At 37.1% G+C, this 12,785-nt stretch overlaps 1 protein-coding gene across 1 annotated transcript in view; it reads left to right on the top strand.

The window, feature by feature from the left end:
* zdhhc13 (zinc finger DHHC-type palmitoyltransferase 13) overlaps positions 1–12,785 on the top strand; it is a 49,916-nt gene that overhangs the window by 34,668 nt on the left and 2,463 nt on the right. Inside the window, exons 11-15 of the mRNA XM_059976040.1 lie at positions 95–217; positions 3,156–3,218; positions 4,701–4,794; positions 6,699–6,782; positions 10,280–10,437. Coding sequence (XP_059832023.1) covers positions 95–217; positions 3,156–3,218; positions 4,701–4,794; positions 6,699–6,782; positions 10,280–10,437 — 522 coding nt within the window. The remainder of the gene's footprint in view (positions 1–94; positions 218–3,155; positions 3,219–4,700; positions 4,795–6,698; positions 6,783–10,279; positions 10,438–12,785) is intronic.

Below are 12,785 nucleotides of genomic sequence, written 5' to 3'. Positions count from 1 at the left end.
ATCTTCCCCAGTGGAGGGTTTTACAGTCATTGTTTTCTGATTTTATATGGCATGTAAAATGTATTTTGAAATTTCCTTAACCAAGAACTTACATTTTCCGGATTCAGTATTTCAGATTCCATTTGCTCTCAGCATAACAGGTTGTATCTATTATTTCTATAAAACCTGGACAGCAGACCCTGGATACATCAGAGCTTCAGAGGAAGATAAGAAAAAGGTAATGATACTTAATTATCTTATATTAGAAGTTGTTCCTCAGTAAGATTTTAAGCTTTTAATTGTGCTTTCACAATTTTCATTCTTGCATATTTTAGCTGACTTGCTTTTTGCTTTCTTTCTCGCCTTAACTCCACAGAAAATGTTAGTAACCTAAATTCAAATATGAAAATCACAGCTGCTTTATTAATGTGTAATTTGCTATAAAACTAAAGGAATTGCTAAATTGCAGATGGGGAAAAACTTGTTACAGTGGTACATGCTTTAGGTGATGGGGGTACACCAGATAACCTGCTAATGTTGTGAAATAAGTATAGAACTGAAAACAGGCTACAGAGTTGTGGTGATATTACAACAATAAAGCGCATATATTAGTGCAGTAAAGCTGTTAGACTTAAACCATACTGGGCATAAGCAATGTTTCCATCAGTGTCAGCTGGACTCCATTGATTACCACATTCATATGAGTCAGGAAGTTCTCGTTTCACATATTGGCACAGAGACTAAACTAACATTTCAGCAGAGTATGATTGAAATCCTTCAATGTCAATTATGGCTTTATTTGGATGAGATGCTGTACTGAAGGCCATCTATTTGTTCATTTGGATGCCAGAATTGCAGTGATGTCATTTCAGAGAAAAGCAGGTGAATTATGCCTTGTGTTCTGTCCAGATTTTATTAATTAATTGAATATATGAACATTGAAGTTCAGAGTACAAGCAGACTACTCAGCTCCTCAGAGTCTGCTAATGAGATCATTCATTGATGCTTGCAAACTGATCTCTACATTCTCATCTACTGCAGTAACTCTTCACCTTATGGTTATCAAGAATGCATCTACTTCTGCCCATGTATGTACTCTTCCTCAAAGAGTTGTAGAAATCTTCTGAGAATTGACAACTCAGAGTATTTTGCCTCATCGTCTTAAATGAATAAGCTTTTATTTTTAAGCATTTCAGCCCTCTTTCTAGACTTTCCTACAAGATGAAGCTCCTTTCCTAGAGTACATTGTCAAGATTTTAAAGCTCATTTTCTATTTCAGTCAAGTTGTCTTTCACTTTCTGACCACCAGTGGAAACCTGGTCTATAATGTTCTCACAAGTCACCATGTCCTTTTCAGGTATTAATCTTGGAAACACTCTCTGATCTGCTTACAACTTATTCAGAACCATCCTTAAATAACAATAATACTACAAGACATCATCTCTCTACTTTCACATTTCATTCACTTAGCAATAAGTTCAAGTTCAAGTCACTTTTTGTTGTCATTTTGACCATACCTGCTGGCACAGTACACAGTAAAAACAAGACATCGTTTTTCAGGACCATGGTGTTACATGACACAGTACAAAAACTACACTGAACTACATAAAACAACACAAAAAGACCTACCCAGGACTGCATAAAGTGCACAAAACAGTGCAAGCATTACAATAGTTAATAAACAAGACAATAGGCACAGTAGAGAGCAGTAAGTTGATGTCAGTCCGGACTCTGGGTATTGAGGAATCTGATGGCTTGGGGGAAGAAACTGTTACATAGTCTGGTTGTAAGAGTCTGAATGCTTCAGTGCCTTTTCCCAGATGGCAGGAGGGAGAAGAGATTGTATGAGGGGTGTACAAGGTCCTTCATAATGCTGTTTGCTTTGCGGATGCAACGTGTGGTGTAAATGTCTGTAATGGCAGGAAGAGAGACCCCGATGATCTCAGCTGACCTCACTATCCACTGCAGGGTCTTGCTATCCGGGATGGTGCAGTTTCCGAACCAGGCAGTGATGCAGCTGCTCGGGATGTTCTCAACACAACCTCTGTAGAAAGTGGTGAGGATGGAGGGGTGGGGGTGGGAGATGGTCTTTCCTCAGCCTTCGCAGAAAGTAGAGACTCTGCTGGGCTTTCTTTGCTATGGAGCTGGTGTTGAGGGACTAGGTGAGATTCTCTGCCAGGTGAACACCAAGAAATTTGGTGCTCTTAACGATCTCTACTGAGGAGCCTTCGATGTTCAGCGGAGAGTGGTGGCTCCATGCTCTCCTGATGTCCACACCATCTCTTTTGTCTTGTTCACATTCAGAGACAGGTTGTTGGCTCTGCACCAGTCTGTTAGCCACTGCACCTCCTCTCTGTGAGCTGATTCATCATTTTTGCACGGTCGTGCAATGTGCATTTTCTTTATTACCTGCTGTATCTGAATACTGGTCTTTTAGGTTTAGGCAGTTCCACATACAGATACCTTTGCATTTCAGAGCTCTGCAATCTTCCATCAGTTAAATAATATACTTTTTTTATTATGTTTATTATGTTTTTCTTGTCCAATGGACAGTTTAACATTTCCTGGAATTTACCAGATCTTTGACCACTTGTTTAGCCTATCTATGTCCTGTTCTGTGTAGTTTCTTTATTCTCTACACAACTTGCAATTTTTCATGTCACCAGCAAGTACTGCATCAATATTTTTGACTTTGTCAAAAGAATTTATGCAATTCCTAAGGAGTTTAGGTCCCTCAGAAATCCTAAGGCACACTTTACATGTTGTCAACAGAAGATGACTTATTTATGCTCATTCTGTGTCATTTTGGCTATAATGTCTTTGATCCATCCAATTTGTTGCAACCTACACCGTAAGCATTTATTTTTTGTAATTTTGATAGGGCATCAACATAAAATCATACCATCCAATCATTAGCATGATGCTGTATGACACCTTGTTATGAGTTAATTGTCCATTGCATTTTGCTGCATTATAAAATTTCAGAAAGTACCTCAGATTGTATGATATCCTGAAAGTGATATGAAAGATGCTAACCTGTATATCTCAATTATTCTGCTTGAAAGTGTTCTTCATCTTTTTGGTATGCTATGTCAGGTGAAGCAATCCAAATTAAAATAACTTGGAGGTTAATTGTATGACTATGATCTTTGAAATCTATTAAATCTATTTTCCAGACTGTTATATCACTTGCAGAAGCTGATTGCTTGGACCCAAGGATCTTCTGCACTATGTGTCTTGTAAGTGAATATTATTGTTTATACTGTTGAAACACTGACCATTCTTCAATAGAATTAACTTGCCAAGCTTAATGGCAATTTTATAATTATAGCTGAAATACTAATATTGTGTGACAAATGCTTTGTTTTTACTAATTAACTAATTGTACATCAAATATTTTGTTATTTTTGCTTTATACTATATTAGTTTACAGTTGAGTTGCTTTTCTTCCCCCCACCCACCTCTCCCACTGGATTTTTCTTTTATTCCAACCTTCTCTTCCCTGACCTAGACCCATTCCCTTTCTGCTTGCATGGCTGCATCTCACAAGCACTTTTAAAATTTTGAAGCAGTGTCTTACTTGTCAAAACATTTATTTGACCACCCATTGTTATTCCTCCCATGATCACTGCTAAAGGTAATTCATTGGTGAACATTCCTGCAAAAATAAATAGAGCTGTTACAATATGACTATCTGATATGGTCATATTGGCTCAAAGTTTAATAGGTACATTTTTCACCATATTGAAACATAGTAAAAGACAATGTTTTATTGAAATTTCATCATCTTCAGAAAACAAAATAATCTCTGTATCCATAAACTAAGTTTAAGTTATTGAAAGTGGAAATTAAGTGTTAGTGTAAGGTAAATCTCTTTCAAGGAACAAAGATAAGCCAAATAATGATTAAATAATTTATAGTACATACTCATTGCAGGAGTATCCCAATCAGCCTTTGTCATAACTCATCTTTCACCACGTGCCACTTCCCTGAACTAAGCCTTACCCTTTGATTCCTTTTATATTCAGACACATGAAGAAAAATGCAATATTGATTTGCTTAATCCTCAGAATCACTACCGACTGAGTATATGGCTAGTTACCAAGTTAACTTTAAAGCTAAGAGTAATTTTCTTTCTTTAAAAAAACTCTTGCCAGCTGAAGTATCAGTATGTCTTCAGAGATATTCAGTTGAATTGCTGACATGCTTGGTCAACAGCAACTACTGCTGTGAGAACAAATCGTAATTTTCAAATGTAGGACTCAACTAATAACCCACAAATGGTTCTAATAGCATTCTTCTATGATTATCTTCAAAATTCCACAGCTGCTGTAGTTTTTACCTTGCTCACAAAGAAGCTAGTCTTCAATTACACACAATGTAAATTGATTATTGATCTTTGAGAAATTTATGTGAGAGAGCTTTGTGACAACTACAGCAGTAGATAATGCAAAATATCGACTATTCATTTCCCTCCACAGATGCTGCCTGATCCACTGAGTTTTGTTGCTCCAGGTTCCAATATCTGCAGTCTCTTGTGTCTACGGGATTAAATATTGATTGTCGTAGCGTTTTTCTAGTTCTCAATTCTTTAAAAATATATATGTAAATGTATTACTTTGTTGCAGCTGTGATCCTCTTGTCTCCATTGAAGCCATTTATGATGGCTGTTGAACATTCTGAATATGGATAATTTTTTCAAATTAATTACAATATTCCAGGTGCGCAAACCTCTGCGATCTAAACACTGTCCTGTTTGTGACCGTTGTGTAGCCAAGTTTGATCATCATTGTGTATGGATTTCACGTTGTATTGGTAAGTCATCTTTTGTTGCAAGGCAGTCTCAATGTATAAACAATCAGACTTCTGAATTGTGGTAGCTTTGGAACTAGTTTAAACTAAACCTGCCAAATTAGCTCTCAACAAGAAATCAGTATTGAGGTACTGCAAATTTCATTGTCTGTGAATGAATAAATAAAGTTATTCTTACAAGATGATGTTTCCATGAAGTGGTCTTGTATTAATGCTAGTAATATTAAGGTTGGGTCAGATCAATCTTGTTTCTCTAGCTGCTCTTATTCCTGTATGAGGGCTGCTTAATGGTAACTATTGCACTTCTACAGGTATCTCCAAATGGTCTGCTTTCTTTGTTTTTGATAATTTGATGTGATTTTATAATGAAGTGCTACTTCTGTATAAGAATGCATGGTTGGCAAAATCATTTGCCAGAGTGTTTACCTTTATTCTACTCTTTGTAAAGCATGAGTAATGGTTTTATGTTGTGTGGTTTATATGATATCGAATATGGGTGTGTTTCTTGAGGCTATTTTTTTTCTTCTCACTGATAATGCCAATTTCACTCCTTCCTTTTGTAATCTTCAGTAGAGGGTTTGAGTGGATACAATGCTGATATTGTATGTAGCACCGCTGAAGCTTTTTTTATCAGCATAAATCAAGGCCAAGACTACCCTATAGCTAGGTTTCTTGTTGGTTCCTACAAAAATCAACAAAGATTGTCCATTGTCTTGCGGATGGAGCCTTGTAACATATACTCGGTGGCCATTTTGTTAGGTTCACCTGTACACCTACTGCTTAGTACAAATATTTAATCAGCCAATCATGTGGCAGCAACTCAATGCTTAAAAGTATGTAGACGTGGTGAAGAGGTTCATTCGTTGTTCAGGCCAAACATCAGAATGAGGAATAACTGTGATCTTAGTGACTTTGATCATGGAATAATTGTTGGTGCTGGATGGGATTGTTTAAGTACCTTAGAAATTGCTGATCTGGGATTCTTGCACACAACATTTTCTAGAATTTACAGAGAATAGGGGGAAAAAAACAAAAAAAAATCAGAGTGGTAGCTGTGTGGAAGAAAATGAGAGTGGTCATTGCAGAATGGTCGGATTGGTTGAAACTGACAGGAGATACTAATGCAAATAATCATGCATTACAACAGTGGAGTGCAGAAGAGCATCTCTGAATGCACAACACATTGAAACTTGAAGTGGCTGGGCTACACAATAGAAGACCACATTGAGTTCCACTTCTGTACCGAACAAAATGACCACCAAGTGTAGTTTGATTGCAATGTATTTTAAATGTTAGAGAGATTTTATTAAGAGTAATCAAGATTACTATGTATTGTTTGATATTTACTCTTTGGATTTCTTTTATTTACAACTATTGTATTGCAACCATCTTATATGCTTCCCACTATTATTGGTCCAGGAGCTTTTTAGTTGTAGAATGATAGCTGTACTGTTATAAAGTAAAATTCCATCTGCTTACTCACTTTCCCTGGTCAAGGTTTATCTAAAGTCTTACAGTAAAATAGAACTAACTTCAATACTATCAAGGCCATATGGTCCTTTCGGTTGTGGAGTAGTTCAATTTTCTGTTTTTGACCATTTTATTTTTTTCTTTAATACAGGTTAATAAAGGTTTTTTGCAATTTAATTAGTAACGTGAATCTGTTTATTTTGATAATTGTAGCATTTATTTTTAATTTTATTTTTTGCCATTTTGGAGCCGATGTTTTGCCTCATAATAACAGTATATAATATTTCTACACACAATATTAAAGTTTGTAAAATAAAAAAACATTGTAATTGTTAAGATATATTTAACCACAGTCTCAAAGGAAAAGAATCTAGTGAGAAATAATACCAAATCTTAACAACCATTTCCTTTGTCACATGTTTTTATTTTGAAAACAGGTGCTTGGAATCAGCGATATTTTGTTAGCTTCCTGTTTTTCATGTTCACAGTACTTCTCTGGATGAGCTATGGAACGATTGTGTGTAAGTGGCCTTTTTCCAGCGTCTTATTAATTGCCTTTCAAAAGCACACCTGTTATTTTAAATAAAATTGAATTATATTCCCTTTCAAATGAACATGTCAGTTGCTTGAAGCACAAATCTTAATGATATAATTTGTGCAAGGTTGATTTTCTTCTTATTGAAACAGTGTCAGCTATAAACCCTTCTCGGGCTTCCAGCCAGGTCCAGATATCGATCTTAGCGAACGTTTCGATGACAAACTCCGCCATCTTCATCAGGGATGATGTCTAGGCATGTATAGTCCGGTGTGTATATACTCAGCTCCGGTCGTCTGTCCCTCCTAATTGGTAGGTCCTCAACCAGTCAGGTTTCAGCTGTCCTGCCTTGTTTAAAATTGGATTCCAGTTACGTAGAGTGAGACGTCTGTTGAAATTCTTAAACTCTAATCTTATTTCAAGGGTCAGAGTTTTATCCATTTGGGTTACCTGGAGAAATTGGTTGTTGTAGAACATTGCATACACAATGACCACAGGATTGACTTCGGCACAAAACTGCTGTGCTGTGCCAGTGGTTTTTGGGACTGCCCAGTGAAGGAAGCCATTGAAATAAGACTAGAGAATAAAAATTACAACAAAGAACTGGAATATGATTTTAAACAAGGCAGGACAGTGAAAACCTGATTCATTGAGGACTAACCAATCAGGAGGGATGGATGACAAGAGTTGAGCATATATACCACCGGACTAGATGGGCTTAGGCATCATCCCTGATGAAGATGGTGGAGTTTGTCATTGAAACAGTGGTTAAAATCGATACCTGGACTCGGATGGAAGCCCGAGAAGAGTTTATATGTCATATACACCGGGAAAGCACTGTATTCTTTTTCAATACTTGGGTGATAGTAAACTGTCTGCAGTATGGTCTGGGCATTATCTCTACAAATGAGACAAGTGCTCCCTCACCACTATTCAAGGCTCCAAACAGGTTGAGGCAACGCTTTACCTTAAGGCTTTGTGATGGTCAAATACATCCAGAGCTCTTCTGTATCGGTGAGACCCAATGTCAATTGGGGAATGCTTTGTCTAGCACATTAACTCTGCAGCAACAGGTAGGATTTACCAGTGGCCGCCTGTTTTAGTTCTGCTTCCTATTTCTATTCTGACATGTCAGTCCATGGCCTTCTCTATTACCTCAATGAGGCCACTCTCAGGTTGGAGGAGCAACACCTCATATTCCGTCTGGGTAGCCTGCAACCTGATGATGTTAATTTCTCAAACTTTCAGTAATTTCTCCTCTCTCCACCTCTTTTTCCAATCCACATTCTGGCTCTGTTCTTATCTATTCTCCTCACCTGCCAATCACCTCTCCCTTTTTCCTATGGTTCACTCTCCTCTCCTATCAAATTCCTCCTTCAGCCTTTTAATTTTATCCACCTATCACGTCCCAACAATTCACTCTTCTCCCATCCTCCCCCCCCCCCCCCCCCACCTTCATATTTTGGTTTCTTCCCCCTTCCTTTCCAGTTCTGATGAAGGGGTTCGCCTGGAAATGTTGACTGTTTATTCTTCTCTGTAGATGTGGCCTGATCTGCTGAGTTCCTCCACCATTTTGTATGTGTTCCTCTGAAATGTTTTTTGATCCAATTCAAGAAGAGCATATTTCCCTTGTCCTACATTGGCACCTTCTGTCTACAAGATTTGCAATGGCTTTTGAGGGCTAATTGGATGCATATTCTTCAGAGAATGAATAGTAAAGTTAATAATATTGGAGTGGATATCTATTGGACACCTTTTTATCTGTAGGAACCTTAATAATAATTCTTTGAGTACATTTTTAATTAATTTATTTTCTAAAGGTGGCTTATAAAGAACCTCTTAGGTTACTTGGCTCTTGTAAATTGCCTCTAGTGTAAGTGGGTGTAGGAAATTAGGAGAGAACTGATGAGCATGTGAGGGAATGGGAGATAAGTGCGTGTATTAAATTGATGGATGTGCTTTGAAAACTAGAATTAATAGACTAAATGGCTACCTCCTGTGAAATAAAGAAGTACAATGTGGAGAAGTTACTGCAGTGGCACAACTGCTTAGTATGATTTCTTATTGTATTTCACTGCTTTAAGTTAACTGTAAGATTATTAATCAGTTGAATATTTGGTCAGTTTTTGGGTGCCGTGGTAGCATAGTGGTTAGCTTGTTGCTATTACAGCTCAAGGCTTCCAAATTCAGTCTCGGCATCCTCTATAAGGAGTCTCTGGAAATCCTCCCTGTGGAATGCACAGGGTTTCTCTGGGTCCTCCAGTTTCCTCCCAGAGTCAAAAGACATACCAGTTAATAGGTTAATTAGTCATTATAAATTGTCCCATGATTAGGTTAGGATTAAATTGGAATTGTTGGGGGATGCTGCCCAGTGCAGCTCAAAGAGCTCAAAAGTCTTATCTAAATAAAATAAATAATTACATGAGATTATCTGATCAAAAGAATATCTGAAAGTGAGAGTATATGGTACAGCTGCCATAAGGTTTCTCAAATCTGCTTTGTCATTTAGGGTTATGGTTGAATATCAAATTCATTGCCAATATACTATGCTTTTCACATATGACTTCTTTTCCTTTCTTTCACAAATATTGACGGTTGGAGAATTCCAATAATTCACAACCCTCGAGTGAAATTTTTCCTTTTTCCTTAACCCCAGTCCTGGGTTCTCCAGTAAGAGGGATTGGTGGCTCATCATGTTGTTTGCTTCAATAGCATTAGTACTGTAAGCTATCCAACTAGATTTTGAGATCCTAACTGCTAGTAAGTTTTCAAAAAAAAGTTTCAAATAAATAATTGTATCTAGAGATACCAGCCACATGACAGACGCACTGCCACCTGGCTGGTTGGAGGACACACCACATGCCAATCAACATTTGGTCCCTCCCAACTAATCAATGCACACCTAAATTATTGGTCACCTTAATTGGATTATTTCACCCAGCCCCATGCTATAAAAGGTGAGACATGTGCCTGGCTCGGTCTCTCTTACAGACCACCTCATTGAAGGTAAGTGCATTGATTTATGTTTGGGAAGGTTTATTGTTGGTCCTGGTAAGGGAGCCGCAGCTATCCAAGGTTAAGGGGATAGCTGTTGTAGTGCTTTTCCCTTGTTCTTTGTATGTGTAACTGTACCCTGTCCCCACACCGCTTCCTGTGTATGTGGACCTTCCCCACACGTGTTAACCCTAAGTGTTTTTTGTTAGCATATTGTAGTTGCTTGTGTTGACCTGACTTCCCCTTGTAAATAAATTCCTTATTATTAAAACTGTGTGTGTCCAGGCCTCTGCTGTTGAGACTCAAAGAACCAGTTATTTTCCATCACAACAATAAAGCACAATTTAAATTTAAGCACAGTCAGTATAGTGATTAGTCTGGTGAACAAGTCATTCGATTTGCATTATTGCATTCAGGAATGTTGGGTATGATGAGTGCATGTATTGCAAGCATTCTAGAAAGTAACCCTGTTATTTCACATGATTACAGATTGGTCCTCACATTGTGTAACCAGCTATGAAAAGGATGGATTATGGATACTTCTGATCCAAATTATTTCATGTTCTCCATGGATAGTTTGGATTTTTCTGCTAGTGATATTCCATTCCTCATGGGTTATATTTCTGCTATTTAACCAGCTCTATCAGGTAAACAATAATTACCAATTATCTGTGGAATTTAATTAGTGCTGTGCCAAAGATGCAATAACCTGCCCCTTGTCACAATACAAAATTGTGGCACACTTTACTGAGACACCTGGTAAAAATGAGGAAAGTTGCCCAGTTTATATACTCTGTTGAAATTTGAGAATTCTTAACATTTTAGCACTAATATACATTTTACATATTTATGAAAGTAGCCCATTGCTACCTTTTGTTTTTCTTAAAGGACCCTTAAACTGCAATTGTGTCATGAATCACCCTCAGTTACTGCTACGTGGCAGCTAAATGTAATAAGGTGACACAAGACTACACGTGCTGGAAATCTGGAGCAACACACAAAGTTGGTACTTGTGTGTTTAATACTTGAGCTCCCGAAACACCTTTGTTCGTTGCACGAATACAATTTAATGAGGTTGATAGTAGGTTAAGCATTTATGCAGTAATTATAACAGAAGGTCAAGTGCGACAAATAATTTGTGCAGTTAGTGACTTAACTGATAGCTACAGGCAGTAGGGTATATAGCTGGTATGAAAATTCATATTTGGTATTGGTTTATTATTGTTACATATATCAAGATGCAGATCCCGAATGGCAAAGCTTTTCTTGCAAGCTTTTCATACAGATCAAATCATTCCAAAATGCATTGAGCTAAAATAAAGTGTAAAATTACCAAAAAAGTGCAGTGCAGGTAAACAAGATCAATATCATAATGATACAGATTGTGACGCCAAAGAGTCCATCTTTTGTCCGTTCAAGAGTTGATAACCAACCGTGGGAGAGAAGTTTACCTTAAGCCTAGCGATACCTGTTTTCAGGCTTTTGTATCTTCTTTTGTCTGGTGAGAGAGGGAAAAGAGAGAATGTCTGGGCTAGGTGGAGTCTTTGATTATATTGGCTGCTTTACTGAGGCAGTGAGAAGTGCAGAATGAGTCTTCAAGGGTGGTCAAAGTCAGCAAGCCTAAAACGTTTGGCAGAGTATCAACTCTAGGAAGAGGTTGGTGGTTGCCAGTAGCTTCAGTTTGTCTTTTAAGCATAAGAACATTTTGAAATTCTATTTATCCGAAATTTCACCTTTCAATGTCCAATAAATATTGGCATAGGATATCATGTGAAGATAAACATCCCATGTCAGTTTGTTTATTAGGAACACTTAGATTCCTTGATTAATACAGTTAACAATTCGTAACAATTCACTTTGATTTTCTTGTCATCTCTGCTTTCTAGGAATTAGCCTGTGCATTAAGTTTGAATAGAAAAATAAAAGTATCAATTTATTTATCCACTGTTGTGCATTATTAGCCATAAGCTTGGTTTGTCAAATTTAAAACCTAGAAAAATTAATAGCAGATTTTCAGCATGACTTCTTGCAATCATGAGTAAAGTACACTGTTCCTGTACAAATCAGCTTACTGTATTTAAATGAGCATTTAAACTTATTTTCCCCAGCCCAATTGCATTGGTCTTATGCAGTAGATAGGGTTTGTCAAACTATTCTTGAATTCAAAATCTGAAGGCATGAACTCTAACTTGTATCTGGTCAGAGATGAAGAGGCACATATTAAAAACCAAACCTTAACTCAGTTTCTAGCTGTTGAAATTCTCATTTCAGCGATTGGAGCAGTGCAGTGAATTGACACTACTTCTCACCCAAAAAGCTTCTTGCACAGTATTTTATAAAATTCTAAAATAGATTGAAATACAATTTCACACTTCACTATCCTGGTATTTTCTCACGCAGCTAGTACTCCAAACATGTACTTCAGTTTCATTTGTAATCTTAATTTGGATCTAGCATAAAAAATTCTGAAATGTAAACATTGTTTTTACAGTAATCGCAGTCTGCTTCAAGTATATTTTGTTGAAATGGTGTAACTGCAGATTGAGGCTTTTGTTAACTTAAACAAATCTGCACTTACAAAGTGTAATCACATTCACAAAAGCATCCTGAAAGTAACAAGGGGAAGATATTATGCTTTTAGCTTAATAGTTGAAATGGCAGAACATTTTTAAAATTTATCCTCTCTTTCATAGAATATTCTGTATCGTTTATACATTTTGTGTGTATTTAATTTTTGTGCACTCTAGTCTGCTGAGTTATCGTGCAACTACGTCAGGGAAGCCCCCTTTGAAAAGTAGCTTTTTAAAGTAAGCACATGCTTTGAGTGAGTTAAGTGTGTAGGATTCTGCCAAAGCTCACTAAATCTTGACATAATTCTTGTGATCTGGCTCTTTTGGCAGTATTAGTGCATGACCTTTGGCTGGCAAGACAATTAAGTAGCAGGATTAAGATTTGGTTCACTGTATAAAGCATCGTATTATGCAATGTGACAGCA

The sequence above is a fragment of the Hypanus sabinus genome, chromosome 7 (genome assembly GCF_030144855.1).
Source record: "Hypanus sabinus isolate sHypSab1 chromosome 7, sHypSab1.hap1, whole genome shotgun sequence".
In the NCBI taxonomy this organism is placed as follows: domain Eukaryota; kingdom Metazoa; phylum Chordata; class Chondrichthyes; order Myliobatiformes; family Dasyatidae; genus Hypanus; species Hypanus sabinus.
This window is presented reverse-complemented; position numbering and strand designations above follow the sequence as displayed.